Source organism: Amblyraja radiata, chromosome 9, assembly GCF_010909765.2.
Source record: "Amblyraja radiata isolate CabotCenter1 chromosome 9, sAmbRad1.1.pri, whole genome shotgun sequence".
In the NCBI taxonomy this organism is placed as follows: domain Eukaryota; kingdom Metazoa; phylum Chordata; class Chondrichthyes; order Rajiformes; family Rajidae; genus Amblyraja; species Amblyraja radiata.
Genome location: NC_045964.1, coordinates 21,965,525 through 21,987,908, shown reverse-complemented (window position 1 = coordinate 21,987,908; position 22,384 = coordinate 21,965,525). Strand labels below are relative to the sequence as shown.

The following is a 22,384-nucleotide window of genomic DNA, read 5'->3' as shown; positions in this document are numbered from 1 at the left end:
ATGAAGTACCACGAGTTAGATTTTTTTAAACTCGGGAGATCTCTTGGGTATACTCGCATCGTGGGACAGGCCCTTTAGAAGTTGACTCCCTGTCCACTTCAAAGCTCACTACAACTTACAGCATTGTGAGCATTTGCTGATGAGCAGAGCATTGTAGAGCTGTAATATGGAGCATTGGAGGATTTTAGTTCATCACTGTTGCCGTGGGATATTCTCTTCAAGTCCTGCTGGTTTTCTTGAGATTGTGATATCCGTTGGACAAGGCAGTTATTTCTTGCCCATCCCTTATTTCTCTTGAGACAGTGGTGTCGAGCTGTCCTGAATGGCTGCCATCCTTCTAGTGAAGGTAAGCCTGCAGTGATGTTGGGGATGGCATCTTCGATATGGACCCAGCGTTGGTGAAGAGCCAGCAGTATTTTTTTTAAATCGGCGTAATACAAGACTTGGAGGGCAACCTGCAAGAAGTGGTATTCCCATGTGCCCGACCGAGCTCCTTCTCCTACGGTGCAGAGGTTGTGAGTTTTGGAGATTGTGCATTTTGTTAGTTTAGTTTAGATACAGCGCGGTAACAGGCCCTTCACCCAGTCTGCGCTAACCAGCGAGCACTCCCCTATTAAATCTTTCCCCCCAATTTTGTTTCATGTTTTGTTTTAATTCTTCACAAGAGATAAAGCATGACTGTATATATCTCACAATCTATGCTGTTGGCGGGCCTTGTAACATTGAACTCACGGGAACATGTGTAATCCTAATCAACTCAGAACCCCAGTGCTTGCATGCCATTCATTACCTGTCCTTCCTCTTTCATTTTGTTCCTAATATAGTGAATAGTTCACCATGCACTTTTGTCGACGTAAGAATAAGTGCTGGATTGACATTTAATAAGGTTAGCAGCTAATCAACGCAAGTGGTTAAGGAATGATTTACTCTGTTTGTAAAGCCGTGGTGACCTTTCCTTCACATAAACTGCAGCACAGAAGAGATGTGATGTATTCAATTAAAATCTGTCTTTACAAGTAATGTTGTGGTTGCCTCATGAGCTGTCTTGCTCTCTGACATGGCTCCAGATTTATCTGCAGTGTCTTTATAGCTGGCTTGACGAGTAGTTCCTGTCACAGCCCTGCTCCCTTTTGATTACCAGTTAGTGCTGTAGTAAGTGGAAACAAACAATTGCAGACACTCCTCGACTTGCGTGATAGCCGACAGGTAAAGGCGCACTTATATAAACAAGTCTGTACTCAGTCCCTAGTGTAAACAAGGCAGTTTGTAATTTCTACAGCACTGTACGATTGCTCAAATTTACATCGGAAACAAACTGGCAATGACGGCTGTGCTTACCCAGAAGGCCGAGCGCCACAGGAAGTGCCCCGGATGCCACTGAGACAGTTAATACTCAGTGAGTTAGTTTGGGTAGGGGATGGGGGTGGGGATTCCAACTTATGCAAAATCTGATTTCTGTAAGGGTTCACAGAATGTAATCCTTACATAAGTTGGGGAGTACCTGTACGCAAAAGGACACAAAGTGCTGGGTGGGCTCAACAGTCAGGCAGCATGATTTAGACTTTTCTTTTAGACGTTGAGAGATACAGCATGGAAACGGGCCCTTCAGTCCACCGAGTCCGCTCCGACCAGCGATCACCCCGCTAACTAGCACTATCCTACGCCCTAGGGATAATGGACAATTTGAAGAAGCCAATTAACCTACAAACCTGTAGGAAGGAACTACATATGCTAATTTATTTAAACCGAAAGACACAAAGCTGGAATAACTCAGTGGGGCAGGCAGCATCTCTAGAGAGAAGGAATGGGTGACATCACTCATTCCTTCTCTCCAGAGCTGCTGCCTGTCCCGCTGAGTTACTGCAGCTTTTTGTGTCAACCTGCAAACCTGCACGTCTTTGGGATATGGGAGGAAGTCGGAGAAAATGCATGCGGTCACAGGGAGAATGTACAGACAGCACCCGTAGCCGGGATCGAACCTGGGCCTCTGGCACTGTAAGGCATCAACCCCACAGCTGCGCCACTGTGCCACGCTGAAGATCTTTGGAGAACGTGGATAAGTGATGATTCGGGTCAAGACCCTTCTTGGTTATCTTTGCTCCATGTTTGGACCAGGTGAACCCAGTGTCGTAAGAAATTACTGCTGTGTTTTTCTCCAGTGGTGATTACTGCACTTGCTGACGAAGGTAAGTGCCAGGGCAGTGCTGGAAGATTCAGCAGTCCAGAGGGTTTGAAGTATTTGCAAACCAAACTTGAAAGAATGTTAGGACTGTCCACACATTGTGGAGCAGATGCTAACACATCAAAGCTTTTGTGTAGGAAAGAACTGCAGATGCTGGTTTAAATCAAAGATATGCTGGAGTAACTCAGCAGACAAGGCAGCATCTCTGGAAAGAAGGAAGGGGTGATGCTTCGAGTCCGAAAATGTAAGGATTACATTCTGTGAACCCATACATAACTCTTCTTCCGACATCAAAGCTTTTGATTTATTCAGATTTTCATCATTCCCTTTGGTGTCTCTGCATTGGATATCTCTTAAGGAAAGTAGCTGAAAGGATTTGACAGGGAAAGATAGAGGAAATATTTATACTTGTCACTGATGTCCAGAAAAGATCTTAAAAGTAGAACTGTTCATTTGGAATGTCGGAGACACTTCCTTACACTAAGGTAGATGGAACGTTGTACCAGTTAAGGGGCTGTCCCATTTGGACGACCGAATCCACGAGTTTAGAAGACCCTAGACGAGTTGAAAAAATGTCACGGTCATGTTGACTCGCCGAAATAAAAGACCTCCTACGACTATGTCTACGACCTCCTACGAACCCCCTCGACCTCAGTCTTCCACACCGAAGACCAACTACGACTAGCTACGAGTGGAAATGATCACATGATGTCATGTTTGCATTTTTTTTCTCGGGCCAATTACCGACCTACGACCACCATCAAACCTACTACGACCTATCTACGAGTAAAAAGTATCAAATTTTTCCATGCCGATCTTTTTTTTATTCGTGGACATTTTTTATCAGGCTGGAAAAAACGCCGCGACCTACTTGAGGCCGCGAGTACGCGGAGACCACTCATGAGCATGAGGAAGAGTGACCTACGACCTCGTGGCGACCATGCTGCGAGTATGAGTCGAGGGCAAACTCGGCAGAGGTCGCCAATTAGGTCGTGAAAGTGGGACAGGGGCTTTAACTTCCTCGCTTCCCTCTACTCCTGACAGTCTGTAAAAGTTGCACACAAAAAGCTGGAGTAACTCAGTGGGTCAGGCAGCATCTCTGGAGAAAAGGAATAGGTGAAGTTTCGGGTCGAGTGCCTTCTTCAACGTGGCCTGTCCGTTTCCCTCCACAAGTGCCGAAGTTGCTGAGTTCCTCCCGCAATGTTGTTTTGCCATCTGGATACTAGTATCCGCCAGAAATCTGTTGATGTTGATCCTCGGGGGTAGCTTCAAAGCTCAGCTGATGTGGGCATCGAAGTTTACATGGATCTGGGAGCTGCAATTAAGATACAGATCGGCGATTAACCAAAACAAAAAGCATAACAGCTCAAGGCGATGAATGGTGTTTTCCTGTTCCCTTGAGGTCAAAAGAGATGGATTCCAGCTTCCATTTGCTGATTAAACAACATTGCTGCAAGTATATTGGAGAACGGAAGGAACTCTACATCGATCAATGCTTGGAGATTAATGCTTGGAGATATTTAATTTTGGCTGCAAACGATTATACCAAGTGGGAGTAAAACTCACTGGGATATGTGTGCGCTGTTTTTCCTCTGTCTGGTATAAGACCATAACCATAAGATGTGGAAGCAGAATTAGGCCATTTGGCCTATCGAGTCTGTGCCATTCGATCGTGGCTAATTTATTTTTCCCTCTCAACCCCATTCATCTGCCTTCTCCCCGTAACCTTTGACATTCTTACTATTCAGGAGACCTATCAATCTCTGCTTTAAGAAAGCCCGATGACTTGGCTTCCACAGTCATCTGTGGCAATGAATTCCACAGATTCACCACCCTCTGGCTAAAGAAGTTGCTCTTCTCCATTCTAAAGGGGTACATCCTTTTATTCTGAAACTGTGCCCTCTGGTCCTAGCATCGTCTCCACATCCACTCTATCTAGACATAACTATCTAGTTCTACTGTGGAAGTGGTAAAGGTGAATGTCACTCAGTGGTTTGTCCTGCCTGAGGTCCCAACAAAACAAACCGTTTCCTTTGTGAATGCTAATAGCTGGATGTACTATACCAATAGCAAAAATATAGTGCTGGAATAACTCAACTGGCCAGGCCAGCACCTTGTGAGGATGTGGGTAGGAGACGCTTCAGGTTGGCACCTTTCTTCCAAAGCAGGGTCCCGATCCAAAACTTCTCCTATCTATTTTCCCCAGAGACGCCCCCTGACGCACTGAGTTACTTTTCATGGATTAGCAGGTACTCTGAAAGCTGAGCGGAACCAAGTGGCGTATCTCTGGTGCTGTGATGTCCATCTAGCTGCAGTCTTCTGTACCATCCATCAGCAGTCTTCAGCTGGATGAAGGCCAGGTCCGTTTCCCAGAGACAGGTAGTGGTTCCGTGTTTACATTTGTTCTCCACAAATGACGAATGTGTACCTTTCAAGGCCAACGAGCTGCCGGAGAAGGTAGTTGAGGCGGGTACTATCACAACCTTTAAGTCATTTTTCGATAGGTACATGGATGGGATAGGTGTGGAGGGATATGAGTCAAATGAAGGTAGGTGGGCCCAGAGGACTGTGGAGGCCAAGTCAGTGGATATTTTTAAGGCAGAGATTGTCAAATTCTTGATTAGAACAGGGTTAATGGGAGAAGGGAGGAAAATGCGATTAGGAGGTAGAGATCAGCCATGATTGAATGGCGAGCGGAATCGATGGGCCGAATGGCCTAATCCTACTCCGATAACCTGTAACATGTGAGTTACTGTTTTCCTTGTTCTCAAATCTCAGGGCAAGGCAATCCTAGACTTACACTTCCAGTGTGGAACCGCCTGGTGTTATGGACTGCACTTAAATTATGATGAGGAAATTCTGAACAATTTGAACAAATTCTAAAATGCATTTACTTTTGCTGCACTTTGTTGTGCAAATTCATCCCACGAGGCAAGTTAATAGATTATAGGCCAGGTTCAAAGTGTTCTGGTTTCAGTACAGCACCTGTTCTCCTTTTGAACTAAGAACCTCTCTCTGACAAGTGTTAATGATCGACCTGCAATTTTGTCTAAAGTTGATTCTACAGTAGTTTACTAGGGCCCTGGAATCATAGAGAAGCACAACATAGGAAGAGGGCATTCAACCCATTGTGTCCAAACACATGGGCTGAAGTAGGTCATTTGACTCCTCAAGACCACTCCGACGTTCAGGCAGTATGTGTCTGATCCAGTCTTCAGCTCAATACCACTTGTACACTTTCACCACGTTTCTCTTGTAGTTTATGTATTAATCTCAACATTAAGTATATCAAATGACCATATCTCTCCCGTTCTCTGGGGAAGGAAATCTCAAAAGTTCACGGCTAATGACATTTCTCCTCCTCTCTGTATGAAATTCCTTATTGTGTCTGAAAGCCCAGAGCCTGAAAGACGGACCATCAGATTTAAGAAAAGTTTCTTCCCCAGACTCCTAAACGAATCATCTCTTTCATACTCCCTTCCTGGAGGCACTGCCACATTTTCTTGCTCTTAACTTTACCTCATTTGTTTATTGTGTTATTGTACTTAGGTTTTTTTTTCAGATTGCATTGCAATCTTAGCACCATTCCACCATTTTACATTTGTCAATGTAATTATTGTTGTACTTTAATATTTAACTGCGACTTTGCACATGACCCTCCTAACGTATGCGCCAGCCAGTGATTGTACGTCAAGATACTGAAACAGATACAAACAAGGAATTGAATTGCACCTTGGTTCAAATGGCAATAAACAAATCTGAAACCATTTCCAGCTAGGGGGGTAGAGTGCTGACATGGATAGAAAATTGGTTGGCAGACAGGAACCAAAGAGTAGGGATTAACGGTTCCCTTTCAGAATGGCAGGCAGTGACTAGTGGGGTACCGCAAAGCTCAGTGCTGGGACTACAGCTATTTACAATATACATCAAAGATTTAGATGAAGGGATTCAAAGTAACATTAGCAAATTTGCAGATGACACAAAGCTGGGTGGCAGTGTGAACCATGAGGAGGAGGCTATGAGAATGCAGGGTGACTTGGGCAGGTCGGGTGAGTGGGCAGAAGCATGGCAGATGCAATTTCATGTAGATAAATGTGAGGTTATCCACTTTGGTAGCAAAAACAGGAAGGCAGATTATTATCTAAATGGTGTCAAATTGGGAAAAGGGGAAGTAAACGAGATCTGGGGGTCCTTGTTCATCAGTCAATGAAGTAAGCATGCAGTTACAGCAGGCAGTGAAGAAAGTGAATGTCATGTTGGCCTTCATAACAAGTTGAGTATAGGAGCAAAGAGGTCCTTCTGCAGTTGCACAGGGCCCTAGTGAGACCACACCTGGAGTATTGTGTGCAATTGTCGTCCCCTAATTTGAGGAAGGACATTCTTGCTATTGAGGGAGTGCAACGTAGATTTACAAGGTTATTACCCGGGATGGTGGGACTGTCATATGCTGAGAGAATGGAGCGGCTGGGCTTGTATACTCTGGAGTTTAGAAGGATGAGGGGGAATCTTATTGAAACATATAAAATTATTAAGGGTTTGGACACGCTAGAGGCAGGAAACAGGTTCCCGATGTTGGGGGAGTCCAGAACCAGGGGCCACTGTTTAAGAATAATGGGTAAGCCATTTAGAACGGAGACAAGGAAACACTTTTTCACACAGAGTTGTGAGTCTATGGAATTCTCTGCCTCAGAAGGCGGTGGAGGCCAGTTCTCTGGATACTTTCAAGAGAGAGCTAGATAAGGCTCTTAAAGATAGCGGAGTCAGGAGATATGGGGAGAAGGCAGGAACAGGGTACTGATTGGGAATGATCAGCCATGATCACATTGAATGGCTCGAAGGGCCGAATGGCCTACTCCTGCATCTATTGTCTCCCTTTGAACTTGTATATGTAGGAAGGGACTGCAGATGCTGGTTTAAACCGAAGATACTCAAAAAGCTGGAGTAGTTCAGCGGGACAGGCAGCATCTCTGGAGAGAAGGAGTGGAGAACATTTCGGGTCGAGAAGGGTTTCGGGTCCCGCTGAGTTACTCCAGCTTTTTGTGTCTATCTTCCGTTTGAACTTAGTTGTTTCACTGGAAAAGGTATTATGCAGTAAACCCTCTCAGGATGGAGAGAGGGGTGGGGGGGAGAAATGATGCCGACTGTCAGCTATAACCACGTGAGGGGGATAGAGTTTAACCTAAGGGCAGGAGGGAAGAAACACGGCATTGGGGAGGGGTTTAACGTGGTAATTCACAGGCTGGGGAGCCGCAGAGTCCCCGGCCCCCACACACGGTGCACCAGGGATGCGTCTGGTGCTCACGCCATCTTCACCCCGCTCGCTCCCTCCCTCCCCTCCCGCAACCGTAAGCTCCTGCCATGTGGTGGCAGCTCACGGTGTAACTGATGAAAGGTGGAGCAACAGGAGCCTCAGTCCACCATAACCAAAATCTGCTGCATAGAGATCCGTTATTGCGAGGGTTTATTGTATTACTATCTAATATGCCAAGAAAGGCATGATTGGGTATTAATGCATGTATTATCCAATTGTATGGAAAATCTTCCCTTCCAGATCCACCAAAGTCTCGCAGTTGCCATGTTATTAGAGTTTTACTTAACTCAATAGGTCAGGCTGCTTCTGTGAAGAGTGAAACAATATTTCAGGTCGAAGACATTGCCTTTTTACCTCAATAAGGCCACTCATAGTTTCACGCGCATCTTCTAAATCCCACCACGGTTTTCTTTATTCCAAAATAATGAAGCCCAACTTAAATAGTTCCTCCTCCATACTATAATTCTCCAGCCTTAGCAACATCCTCATAAATCCCCTCACCTACACACTTGCTGGTGCTACCACATTCTTTCTGTAGCTCGGTAACCAGAACTGCACGTGATGCTTATGTTGTGATCTAATCAGAACAACTTTCCCCTTGTATAGCTTGCCTCGGCCAATGAAGGTATCCCTGTAAACATCTTATCTCTGCAGTTGCCTTTAAAGATCACTGAAGTACTCCCATTTGGTTGCAATAAATGTGTGTAGGACATAGAACTAGTGAAGGGGTGATCGATGGTGTGCACGCCATCTGGGGGGGGGGGGGGGGGGGGGGCGAAGGGCCTGTTTTCACACTGCATCTCTAAGCTCTAAGATTAATTTTATTAACAATTGATCTCTTGCATAAGGCCCAGAATTTCCTGGAGGTCCATTAAAGAGGACGTGGAATGGGTTTTCGAATGAATCCAAAAGCACTAAAACAGGCTCGATGGGCTGAAAGGTCTTTTTGTTTTGACTGTGTTTCTGTTTGAGAGGGTGCCTGCAGTAGCAGCTCTGCAACCAGCAAAACGCTGCTAATGTGCTTGGCAGCAGACCGAATGTAAACTAGCTGCCGTTCGTTAATTCCTGGCAGCAAGATGAAAGAGCCAGATCCAGCAGGTTTGCACTGGGCTTGTTGCTTGGTGCTCAAGAGCTGCGGGCCAAAGGTGTCTGACAACGCTGGCATTCTCCCGAGGCCAATGTGAAAGCCAATTGTACAGCTGGCGGTGGTAACATTGCAGCACGTCTCAGTTAGCCTCTCCATAGTTGCAGATGAGTGGATGGGGTGGGACAGTGCTCATCAGTAATCAGGCCATGTGATAGGAGTAGATTTAGACCATTCGGCCCATCACGTTTACTCCGCCATGCAATCATGGCTGATCTATCCCTCCCTCCTAACCCCTTTCTTCTGCCTTCTCCCCATGACCTCTTCACCCGTACTAATCAAGAATCTATCTATCTCTGCATCTCCATCTCTGAAAATGAAACCAGTCAGTGAGTTTGAATGGATTTGCTTTCAGCTACAAAACTTTATTAGGTGGGAGAGGAGGAAAGCATTATTCATTGATTGGAGCTTTAAGTCGAGGCCATTGTAATCTCTGGGGGTTGGTGGAAGACGGCTGCACCTGATGGATGTTGATACCTGCTCAGGTCTACACCCATCTCCAGTGTGTAAATTCTCACACTGTGGGAAATGATGAGGAGGAAGCCAGTTTTTTGTGGTTTAGTTTAGTTTAGTTTAGCTGATATACAGCTCTTCAGCCCACCGAGCCCGTTTCTTCTTCTTGTGTATGGCGTGCACAGGCTAAAGTTGTAGGTCAACTTGTTCTATTTGATCTTGTTTGTGCACGTCAGGGTGATTGCATTAGTCGAGACGGGGTGGACCACATGAAGGTTGCAATCTTCACGTGTTGCCCGCTGACCAGCTATAACCCCATACACTAGCCCTATCTGACACACAATCCGGACAATTTACAATCTTTACCATTCTTTGTGTGGGAAGGGGAGAGAAAGACACTGTCTATATCTCCCCAACGTTTTTTGAATCTAAGTGACGGGGAGTGGATGGGAGGGGGGTGTGGGGTGGAGAGGAGAGGGGGGGGGGGGTGCTGGGGGTCAAGAGAGACATTGTGGGTGAGATGGCTGATGCTTCACCACATACTGCTAGACCTTTGTGGATCAGTAAGTGATTTGTTGTGAAATCTCCTCCATTGGTTTCCTGTCCCTCTGCCCATCCTGTCCTCGTGATACGGTGAAATGGCATCAGTCTGCATCTTCACACTTCATAAACACTTCTGACAAAACAAAGCAAGCTGTTCACCCCATCAAGTCCATCCAGTTCAAGGAGCAATCTCATCAGTCCCAGACCTAAACCTGGAAACAAAGAACTGCAGGTGCTGGTTAATACACGAAAGAAGACCCAAAGTACTGGAGTACGTTAGGAGGTCAGGCAGCATCTCTGGAGAACATGGATAGGTGACGTTTCGACCCTTCAGACTCTGAAAAGAGTGGGGGAGCGGCACGGTGGCGCAGCGGTAGAGTTGCTGCCTTACAGCACTAGAGACCCAGGTTCGATTCTGACTACGGGTGCTGTCTGTACAGAGTTTGTATGTTCTCCCTGTGACTGCTTGGATTTTCTCCGGGTGCTCCGGTTTCTTCCCACACGCCAAAGACGTGCAGGTTTGTAGGTTAATTGATTTGTGTAAAATTGTAAAGTGTCCCTAGTGTGTAGGATAGTGCTAGTATACGGGGTGATTGGGGTTGGCGTGCCCTCGGTGGGCTGAAGGGCCTGTTTCTGTGCTGTATCTCTAAAGTCTCAAGGAAGAATGGGGGGGAAAGAGTTTGACGAAGGGTCTCGACCCGAAACGTCACCTGTCCTTGTTCTCCAAAGACGCAGCCTGACCTGCTGAGTTATTCCAGCACTTTGTGTCATTTCACCTTAAAACTAGGCGCGATGCCGCTGGGCTGCACCAGCAAGCCCGTCTTTACCGGCTTCCGCACTGTCCAGTTGATGCAGCTATTTTTGCGGCTCGCGTTGTAGCCCCTGGCAACAGCACTTCAGACCCCTGCCACTGAAAGGTCTCCCTCCCCTCTCAGCAGCTGCTGCTACTTCCTGCTGAACATCATAAGATCATAAGAGATGGAGGCATTAAACCATCATCTGCAGTTCCTTCCTTCATGCTATCCCATTCCAGTGTTCACTCCAGCCTCCCGAAAGCAAGAAAGGACATGCCTCACCTACCTTGTGACACTGTCAATGCATCACCTGCACTTCCCCAGAGTGCATGACATTCGGCGCAGTTGCTGTTTTGCATCAGTTGCGCGCTTCCCTTTCCCCCAGCCACTTGCTACAGCCCAGCTGCTGGGACCTGAGAGAAATATGTCGTTTCCACTTGTTACGAGATCAGTTTAGAGATACAGGGTGGAAACTGGCCCTTCAGCTCACTGAGTCCGCACCAATCAGTGATCACCCAGTACATTAACACCATCCCACATACTAGGGACAATTTACAATTTCTCCGAAGCCAATGAACCTACAAGCCTGTACATCTTTGGAATGTGGAAGGATACTGGAGTACCCAGAGAAAACCCACGTGGACACAGGGAGACCATGCAAACTCTGTACAGACAGCACCCGTAGTCAGAATCGAACCTGGGCCTCTCGTGCTGTAAGGCAGCAACTCAACCACTGCATCACCGTGCCACCCCTTTCCGCTCACATTCCTCCCTGGAGTTGCTATTCCAGAGCGAATGTTCACAAGTGGACACTTTACGTTGTGTCAAGCCCTCCTTCAAAGAACAATGCTTATGATTCGAATCACCAGCAACATGCAGTCATTCTACCTTAGCCCATGGGGAATTACTTCAGCCTTTATTTAATCTCCCCTTTCCCCCTGCCTCCTCTCACGCGTGTGATCTCCAGTGTAAAATCAAGATGAGTGACCAACTTCCAACACTTTGCTGTCCTCTACTTGTCCAACATCCCGCCAAGAGACACACCAGCATGTATGCTCCAGATGTGGCTGTCTGAGAAGATGGACTTAGAAGTTACTTACAGGGGTGGGGGGTATCTTTTGACATTATCTTTCGCTGGGATAGTTTTTCTAATTTTACTCAAATCTTTTGGGTGAATAATTTTTTTAAACATTTCCGATTGGAATTCATTGGATGCGAAGAACAAAATGAATGTGGGGACTGCTTTAAATCGTGAGCAACGTTGGTTGGAGAATGCACAGCAATGCTTTGACCTTTTGACTTCCATTATCAATGGTAGTGGACTTCGCAATGTGCGCGGGGGCACCACAAGTGTGACCAATGAAGCTTTGTGGATGAAGATGGAACATTTCTCAGTTTGAGACTTAATTTCAACTGTTTCCAGATACGTAGGGTACTGTGTATTATCGGATTTTGCTCATACTTTGATTTATTCAGATGTATTGGAGAAAGAAGAATCGCGCCTATGTTAAAAGGCAAACAATCTTCCCTCTCAATTTTTAACCAATTTACCTGTTGACATGTATCATCCATCCAGAAGATTATATTTTTGATGTTGGTCGCCCAATAGTAGAAAAGAAAATTAGGAAGAGCTAATCCTCCGTTTTCTTTGGATTTACACAAATGTCTTTTGTGTATTCTGTGGGTTTTGTAGTCCCAGATAAAGCTTGTAAAAATAGTCAATTAAAAAAAAAAAACTTTTGGGGAGATATATCGGTATTGATTGAAATAAATATAGGAGTTGTTCTGTTTATAAACGATCTTTCAGTTAGAATCTTTACAGTACAGAATGAGGCCACTCAACCCTTTTAATGGATGCTGGCCCCTTGAGTTGTGTTCCTCTGCTTTTTATCCTCCAGCGCTCCAAATTATTGTTCTTCCAATGTCTAAGTTTCCACTTGACACGACTGACATTTGATTCCATCGCCCTTCTGGGCACTGGGTTCAGGATCTCAACCACTGCAGTATCTGTGTATTTAATTGTTTTAAGTCTTGCCACAAGCAAACCTGCATGGACAGAGAGTGTGCACCAGGGAACTGGCTCCAAGTAAGTTCGCATTCAATTAACTCCCACAGACTGCAAACTTACTGAGGCAAGAATTATTTTGGTCCTACAGTTAAGTGAAATATTGGATCGCAGTAGCACAAACTCGCTAACTGATGAATTTGAATTCAAAGTTGCCTTTCCTGCGGAACAGTGTGCAGTGAAAAGTGGTGATCTGGAATTGGTTCTTCACCAGCAAAGAGAGGGCGCATGGGCAGTGCCCGGGCAGAGCTGCTTTATTGTCATGTGCAACTGCACAGGGAAATTCTATGTTTACAGGAGTGCCATATCCAAGCACAATCCCCCATTAGCAAAGTGGACAGAAATAGTCCACTGAGACGTCATGCAAGAGCCGCCAGGTTTTGGCGACTGATGTTGTCTTCCACAGTTGGGTAAATGCTGAGCTGGACTTTGCAGCAGAAGTGGCAGCAAAGATTTCCATTACTGAGGAGTAAAGTGGGTGACAATCTCAAGCTGCTACATCTGCAGTGTTAAACCGAGACACAAGACCTTGTGGTCAGAGCCCCGTCCTCCTGCACGAGTTGTGCTGCAGCACGACCTGACTGAAGGATTGCATTGAAACACACACAATGCCTTGAATGCCTCTCCGACCACAGGCTGGAAAATCTCAGGGTTTCATCTCCAGAGTAAGCAGGTTGTAAATGGCAGGACATCTTCACTGCCAATCAACTTTTTGCAATGAAAATGAACTTGAGCCAGTGTAAAGTTTAGTTTAGTTTATTGTCATGTGTACAGTGAAACGCTTTTGTTGTGTGCTAACCAGTTCCCAGTAAAATCTCATTTGCGTATCTATTGATGGCTATTTTATAAAAAATAAAATCCTTTTATTAATTTTTGCCTTTAGTATCATTTATTTCCTAGTTTCCTCCCCCATCCCAGTTTATTTTCTCTTTTTTTGTTTATAGAATTCTCCAATTCATACTTCCTAGTTTGGCTGTGAGTCCTCAACATTGGTTGAAGAGGCATGTTTTCTTTGACTTGTTCAGACAGAAACAATGTTTTATGGAGGAGACGCTTTATTGCATTCTTAAGTATTAGTTTTTAGAGTTCTAAGAGATACAGCGTGGAAACGGGCCCTCCAGCTCTCACCCATACACTTATTCTATCCCACACACTAGAGACAATTTACAGCAAGCAATTAACCTCCAAAGTTGCACGTCTTTGGACTGTGGGAGTAAACTGGAGCAACCGAAAAAAACCCACGCGGTCACAGGGAGAACGTACAAACTCCATACAGACAGCACCCGTGGTCAGGATCGAACCCGGGTCTCTGACGGTGCAAGGCAGCAACTCTACCGCTGTGCCACTGTGCCGCCCAGGGATTCAGGGGTTAGATCAGAGAATTGAGCAGGGGGTTGGTGGAGAGGGCTAGGTGGGACAGAGTCGTGAGCTGGAGATTGAGATGGGTGGGGTGGGGTGGGAAGTGAGGAGTGGCCTTCATCAAGGAACAGTGCTTTGAATCAGCACAGCTCTGATAGAGCCCAGAATGGCATGACCTAATTTCCTGTGGAACGTCCTAAAGGAGCATTGTATGGAAAATGATGCATCTCCGTGTACATCTTGCACGGAAATCATGTCATGGGAACCAGCACAATCCACCGCTGGAACTGCTCAGTTGAATTTCGGGAATGGTAGCATTCAGTCACAGATTAATTTATTTTCCTACATGTAACACTGTCGCCGCCTCCTTCTTCACCGGAGTCGCCATCTTTTTAACTTTCCAAAGTCTGGACCCTTCTTCAGACTGATTGAGAAAGGTCCCGAACCGAAACGTCACCTGCCCTTTTTCTCCAGAGATGCTGCCTGACCCATTGAGTTTCTCCAGCACTTGTGTCTATCTGTGGTTATTTAAAGTTGCACGTCAGTAGAAGAAGAGTAATTTGCTTATTAATGTGATTCACAAGTAATCAAATATTCTTGGCACGATCACAGTACATCAGCTGGAAAATTGGCAACAAGAAGAAAGCTGGTGAATTACCATTCAATCTTCTGCAAGGCATTAAAGATCACAAAAAACTAAAGGGGAACATTTGATAACTTCAAAAGATTCTTAGTCCCAAGCCTTAAGGCTGCATGTAGATTTGAAAAAGGAAAATCTCCTTGTTAACTGCCTGATTTCTCAGTCCCAACATTTGTGATTTCCTCTTAGAACAGCTGAGACAAAGGACAGGAATCATTTTAACATGTCAGCATCAACGCTGCCAATAAAACGAACACAAACACACACACACCCACACACACAAACGCACACACACCCACACCCACACACACACACACACACAAACACACACACACACACACCCACACACACAAACACTACCTCCAGGAGAAATGAATTCTTGAGTGCTTCCTCTGCTATTGACATCTTGCAGGGTTAAAGGTCATCACGTTGTTGCCATGGCTGCTTGCTGTCATGGATTTAGCAGGCCACAGTTTACAGCCCATGCACAGTTTAACATGCATTCAACCTGCCTCAAAGTTACCAATATCTCTGCCGAACAGAAGCTGTTTAAACATCTAATTGCAGGTGCATAATCTAGCTGTTATGAACATTTTGAGATACGTATATTTTCCCAGATCTTAACTTTTGCCAAAGACTTGTTTGAAATACTGAAAAGTGTTGGCAGAAGATCCGATTTGATTTGTTCTTTCTAACCCACCTCCGCACTATGTTTGAGAGGATTCTCCTGCAAATGCTATTTTGCATATTTTACTCAATAGCAAATGTTGCCCACTCTGTGAATGTACATGGAACTTAGGATGTTCAGCACATGCCCAACAACCCTCACTAACTTCCACAGATGCTCCATAATGTGTTTTATCGTGACACATCACAGCATGGGGACAGCCTCCATCCAAGGCCGCAAGAAATTGCAGAAAGTTGTAGCTCAGACCATCACGTCCTTCCATTAACTCAATCGACATTCACACGGCCTCGGCAAGGCCAGCAATCAAGGGCCAGTCTCACCCTAGTCGCTCCAATCTCTCCCCTCCCCCATCAGGCAAGGTGTACAGAGGTTTGCAAACACATACCTCCAGATTCTTGGACGGTTTCTAACCAGCTGTTGTTATCAGGCAACTGAACGGTCTTCTCACCAGCTAGAGAGCGGCCCTGACCTTGTGTTGATCTCATTGGAGACCTACAAACTATCTTTCATCAGACTTCATTGGATTTATCTTGCACTAAATGTTATACCCTTTATTCTGTATCTGTACATTGTGGACAACTTGATGGTAATCAGGTATAACCTTTTTGCTAACCAGATAGCGCACAACAAAAAGCTTTTCACTTTACCTCAGTACACGTGACAATAATGATAAACCAAATTAGACTAAAAATGTTAGATTAGTGAGCAAATGTATGATTAAGGATGAGTACTGTAGGTTTGTTGGCCTCTGTTAAACTTCTGCTAACACGATGGGAGTGGATGAGAAAGTGGGATAACATAAAACAAATGTGAACAGGTGATGTTAGTCTTAAATATTGTCCAGGACACTTGCAATAACTATCTGCTCTTCCTTGGAATGGTGGCATAATGGTGGAGCTGGTACAGCTTATGCCTCATAGAAACATAGAAAATAGGTGCAGGAGTAGACCATTCGGCCCTTTGTGCCTGCACCGCCATTCAATATGATCATGGCTGATCATCCAACTCGGTATCCTGTACCTGCCTTCTCTCCATACCCCCTGATCCCTTTAGCCACAAGGGCCACATCTAACTCCCTCTTAAATATAGCCAATGAACTGGCCTCAACTACCTTCTGTGGCAGAGAATTCCACAGATTCACCACTCTCTGTGTGAAAAATGTTTTTCTCATCTTGGTCCTAAAAGATTTACCCCTTATCCTTAAACTGTGACCTCTTGTTCTGGACTTCCCCAACATCGGGAACAACCTTCCTGCATCTAGCCTGTCCAACCCCTTAAGAATTTTGTAAGTTTCTATAAGATGACCCCAGATACTGCATCTGTTCGATCCCAACTGCAGGTTCTCTCTATGTGGAGTTTGTACGTTCCCTCTGTGACTGTGTGGGTTTCCTCCCTCATCCCCCAAAGACATGCGGCTTCTGTGAAGCTGCAATTTCCCCAATTGTGTATGGAGTGGTTGTGAAAGTGGGATAACATAAACCTGGTATGAGCAGGTGATGGGTGGTCAGCATGGACTCAATGAGCCGAAGGGCCTGGTTCCAAGAATCAAGAGAGAGTCAGGAAATGTCCCAGGAAATGAAATTCTTACTTACAAGCTGTAATCTCTAAACCAAACCAAACTTTTCACAATATCCATTATGTTCAAACTATTTTTGTTCTTGTTAAACCAATACATGGCTGTAGATAAATATGATGAAAACATTTATTTAAAGCTATGTTTCTCTTTGTTTTCGTTCCCCAGAAATTGTGGATGGTAATGCAAAAATGACACTTGGCATGATCTGGACAATCATCCTCCGATTTGCCATTCAGGACATCTCTGTGGAGCGTAAGTAAATATTATCTTTTGTTGCTGATGGTAAAGAAATTTAGCAGCTCGTCTGCTGCAGGGAAAATGTTGATCTTAGATTATCTGAAAACGGGGCAATCTTGATTGTGGCCATTCACTGTCAATTCATTGTACTGGGGGAGTCGAAATCTAATTAGATGAAGTATGACCATAAAACTCCTGGTAAATGTTGGAGTTCCAGCTGGGAGATCTAATCAGTTTCCATTCATTGTTAGCAGCAGATGATGGTCTACTTTTCTTCCATCTCGCACAATGCCTCATGAATTTACCTATTGTGGTTTTGCTATCATTTTCTCAGGTGCTAATTAGAATGGAAATTGTTTCTATTCTCTCTCCACCAACAGAACAAATAGCTGTGTTATTTTGCCACTTATTATAGCAGTCGTTTGAATAAAATTGGAGATACAAGGAACTGCAGATGCTGGAATCCTGAGCACGACACAAAAGAGCTGCAGTGTGCAGCATCTGTGTAGGGCACGGACATATAGTATTTTGGGTCAGGATCCTTCTACAGACTGATTGTTGTAGTAGGAATAAAGCTGGAAAGGGAGGTAGGGGTGGAACAACATCTGGTAAATGATAGGTGGATATCACTGAAGAGCGGGGAGGGGCAGGGCAGATGGATAGAGTTATGCCCCTGTCCCACTTAGGAAACCTGAACGGAAACCTCTGGAGACTTTGCGCCCCACCCAAGGTTTCCGTGCGGTTCCCGGAGGTTGCAGGTGGTTGCCGGAGGTTGCAGGTAGTGGAAGCAGGTAGGGAGACTGACGAAAACCTCCGGGGAACCGCACGGAAACCTTGGGTGAGGCGCAAAGTCTCCAGAGGTTTCCGTTCAGGTTTCCTAAGTGGGACAGGGGCATTAATGACAAAAGCTAGAGGTGCAAAGGAGACATAAAGGTGTCGGATAAAGAGAGGAGGAGTGAAATGTAAAGCCAGAGGGAGGGAAATACTCTTTGTGTTTTGTTTAGAATAAAATGGGATGCCCATGAAAGGTGCAATAGAAAATCCTTACAACAGATACCTGCTCCTAAAGGGAAGATGTTAATGTTTTTAAATCTTTTGAAACAAAAACAACACAATGATGTCTAATTCAAACTTCATTGTGAATTCTAAGTCATGAAGTCTTGGAAATCGGGAGTTATTCATACTGAAAACCCTGCTGTGGCAAGGCGCCTTCTGTGTCACACGATTATTTAACATGTGGATCATTTAATGAGGAGGCTAACCCATGCTCTGCTTGTTATTCCCCTCAGCAAGGAACGTGGAGGCATACGGCACAAAAACAGGTCCAACTTGCCCATGACGACCAAGATGCCCCATTAATCCTAGTCCCACCTGTCCACATTTGGCCCATATCCCTCTAAACCTTTCCCATCCATGTAACTGAATGTCTTTCAAACCTCATATTTCGTGTGGGCAGCTTACAACCCAGCGGTATGAACGTTGATTCCTCTCATTTCAAGCAACCACTGCATTTCCCCTCTCTCCGCACCTTAGTCGTCCTGCCAGTTCCACTGTGCGCATCCATATATCCCTTTGTAATCACCTCTTCCACAGCCAACAATGGACCATTGTGGGCTCCACCTTTCCTTGATCATCGGTGCTGGCTCTGATTCATTCTGAACCTTTTCAGACCTCTAGTTTCCCTCTGCTCTGACTCTCAGTCTGAAGAAAGGTCTTGGACCTGAAACGTCACCTATTCCTTGCTGCCTGACCCGCTGAGTTACTCCAGCATTTTGTGTTTATCTTTAAAGGTCTTTTAACGAGTCTGAAGCAGTAAACAATTATCTGTAGGTGAATGAAACTCCTTTCCATTCCCTCTCATGAGGGTATGTTACTTTGAAATAAAGAAGTAAATAAATTGGTGCCGTATCCCTTGACTCTGACATGAATAGGAGCTTGATGAACCCGTCCTGCTGTATAATTGCAAACCCGAGCCACACCATTAACAGTGGGTCGTGAAGTAGATGTGGACCCAATGGGTTTTCATCATCAATAATGGAACTATATTTCGAGTCATCTTTTAACATGAACGTGCATAAATATTTGCTTCTTGGAATACAGTTTCCTTTTAATAAAAGGAAATATGAACTTAACTGGGACAGTATGTCCAGGAAAATGGATAGTTTATTTATTCCAGGGCAATGATCTTTCAATTGTTAAGGATATGAATTTGTTTTTATTGGGCTTAATACTAGTCTGTTATTAGCAGGATCCCTTCTTGTGGTTACTTTAGCCCATTTCCTGCTATTTCCACTTAAGCAGAAGGACAAACTGTTCGACATAGATAGATAGATTTTTGATTAGTACGGGTGCCAGAGGTTATGGGGAGAAGGCAGGAGAATGGGGTTAGGAGGGAGAGAGAGATCAGCCATGATTGAATGGCGGAGCAGACTTGATGGGCCGAATGGCCTAATGCCACTCCTATCATTTATGACCTTATGACATGACCTCCCTTGTGATGTGTTGTCTGTCCTCTAATTTTACAAGGGAATTACTGAGGAGCAGTGTGGTCCTCCCAAAGAGATAGTTTTATTACCTTGTCAACCTGGTTCCTGGTGCTTAAGTGGCTTGAGCAGGGGCTGAAATAAACATTTCTACAGTGTGATATTGAAAGCAAAATACTGCCTTTCGCCCAGAATGTACACTGTTCCCTGCAAACATACTTTTAAAACATTTTGCTTGTGGTGATCTCCAAAATAAATTCTATGTTGGCCTTGCAGGGGCTTTCTAGGAACCACAGGGAGAATTCTTCCAGGTAAGACTTTATAGACTACAGGGATACGTTGCAGAAACAGGCCCTTTGGCCAAGGGAGTCTGCACCTACCAATGATCACACCATACACTAGCTCTATCCTACATACCAGGGTCAATTTACAATTTTTACCAAAGCCAATTAACTTACAAACCTGTACGTCTTTGGAACGAAGAAGGAAACCGGAGCACAGGGAGAATGTACAAACTCCATATAGACAGCACCTGAGGTCAGGATCGAACCTGCTTCAGTAAACCTATCTCAAAGATATGCAGTTTTGTAGTTTCATTGGCCCCTAGCACATAGATGAGTGGTAGAATCTGGGGGTAGTTGATATTCGGCATGCACTCAGTGGGCCAAAAGGCCTGTTTCCATACTGTGTCTCTCATTGACTTTATTTTTAATCCCACATCTATTGACGATCCTGCATTCTATGCCCTGTCAACCTCTTCCCCCAATTCCTAAAGGGCCTGCCCTACTTTCACGACCTAATTCATGACCTCTGCCGAGTTTGCCCTTGACTCATACTCGCAGCATGGTCGTCACAAGGTCGTAGGTACTCGTGGCATCAAGTAGGCCGGGGAGTTTTTTCCAGCGTGATGAAAAATGTCCAAGAGTAAAAAAGGTTGTGAATTAGGTCGTGAAAGTGGGACAGGCCCTTGATGTACTCCTGAAAATGTAGCTGCTCAATCCTGGTAGAGTGACGCTGTTCTAAAAATGTGCCTCTTGTTTCCATAGAGACATCTGCAAAGGAAGGATTGCTGCTCTGGTGTCAGCGCAAGACTGCTCCTTACAAAAATGTCAACATACAGAACTTTCACATCAGGTAACCTGATCGGTATCGCAGCCTTTTGTTAACATATTCAGGACGAACTTTAAAGTGGAGATAGAAGGAGCAGCAGGTGTTGGTTTGCAAAAAAATACACAATGTGCTGGAGTAACTCAGGCAGCATTTTTGGAGATGTGGAGAGGTGACATTTCTAATCGGGACCTTTCTTCAGATTGATTTTAGTGGGGGGGGGGGGGGGTTTAAGCAGGAGGAGAGTTGGGAGCAGGAGAAAGTCTGGCAAGTGTTTGGTGGATGCAGGTGAGGGGTGTATTGATCGGTTGGACAAAGGCCAGAGATGAAAAGACAAAAACTGTGAGATAAGCAAATAAAGAAAGAAGAGGTGCAAAATGGAAAGCTAGAGGAAAGAATATGTAGAAGCAGAGGGGAGATGGGATAGGGAGAAATGTAGGGCACAGGGAAACGAAGTGGGGAAAGGGGAAAGGGTGTGTAGGTTAGTTACCTAAAATTGGAGAATTCAGTGGTTATATTGCTAGCTTGTAAGCTACCCAAGCAGAATATGAGGTGCTGTTCCTCCAGTTTGTGCATGGCTTCACTCTGCCAATGGAAGATGCCCAGGACCGAAAGGTCAGTACGGGAATGGGAAGGGGCGGTAAAATGGTTCGCCACCGGAAAATTCAGCAGGCTTTGGCAGACCGAGCGCACGTATCCGGCCGAATGGTCACCGAGTCTACGCTTGGTCACGCCAATGCAAAAGAAGGCACATCAGGAGCTCCAGGTGCAGTGAATGATGTTGGAGGAGGTGCATGGGAACCTCTGTATTACCTGGAAGGACTGCTGGGGTCCCTGGATAAATATGAAAAATGAGATATAGGGACGGGTGTTATATGTTCTGTGGTTGCAGGGGAAAGTAACTGGGCAATGGGCGATTTGGGTGGAAACACATCAGGGAACTGAGCCTCGCGGAGGGAGTGGTCTCTATGGAAAGCAGAAAGGGGTGGGGATGGGAAGATGTGAGCAGGGGTGGGATCACGTTGAAGATGGTGGAACTCTCAGAGAATGATGTGTTGGATTTGGAGGCTGATGGGGTGAAAGATGAGGACCAGGTGAACTCTATCCTTGTTCCATCCGGAGAGGAGGGAGAGCAAGAGCAGAACTGCAGTCACAGTGGAGACACGAGTGAGGGATCCATCCACAACAGCGAGGTGGAATCCACATTTTCTTGTGTCTGTCGACCGCTCCTCCATTCAGAAATCTCTTCACGGTTCTCATCGTAATTGGTCTGTAAACATTGTGGGATTCAATTTCCTGGTAGTCCATCATTCCAGTGTTTTTTAATTAGACATCTTTTAAAATGCAGGTGGACAGTTATAACTCTTTTCACAAGATGAGAATTTTGGTAGATTTCTTTATAGTATAGTGTAGTTTTGAGATGCAGCGCGGAAACAGGCCCTTTGGCCCACCGAGTGAGCTGACCAGCGATCCCCTGTACACTAGTACAATTCACCACACTAGGGACAACTTACAATCTTTATCAAAGCCAATTAACCTACAAACCTGTACATCTTTGGAGTGTGGGAGGAAACTGGAGCTCCCGGGGAAAACCAATGCGGTTACGGCAAGAATGTACAAACTCCGTACAGACAGCGCCCTTAGTCAGGATGGAACCCGGGCGTTTGGTGCTGTGAGGCAGCAACTCTACCGCTGCGCCACTGTGCCGCCGTTCTTCTGTATGGATTTCTTCAGTTCCCTGTGCAAAATATAATTACACATTAAATGTCCCTGCAAATGAGTTTGTTGTGCAGTGGTGCTGC

The 22,384-nt window shown here is 45.2% G+C and overlaps 1 protein-coding gene across 5 annotated transcripts in view; it reads left to right on the top strand.

Annotated features, from left to right (window-relative positions):
- Nucleotides 1-22,384, top strand: part of actn1 (actinin alpha 1) — a 192,287-nt gene that overhangs the window by 97,548 nt on the left and 72,355 nt on the right. For all 5 annotated transcript variants that reach the window (XM_033026854.1, XM_033026852.1, XM_033026855.1 and 2 more), the window contains exons 4-5: nucleotides 16,921-17,007; nucleotides 20,522-20,609. In XM_033026854.1, the coding sequence (XP_032882745.1) occupies nucleotides 16,921-17,007; nucleotides 20,522-20,609 (175 nt within the window). The remainder of the gene's footprint in view (nucleotides 1-16,920; nucleotides 17,008-20,521; nucleotides 20,610-22,384) is intronic.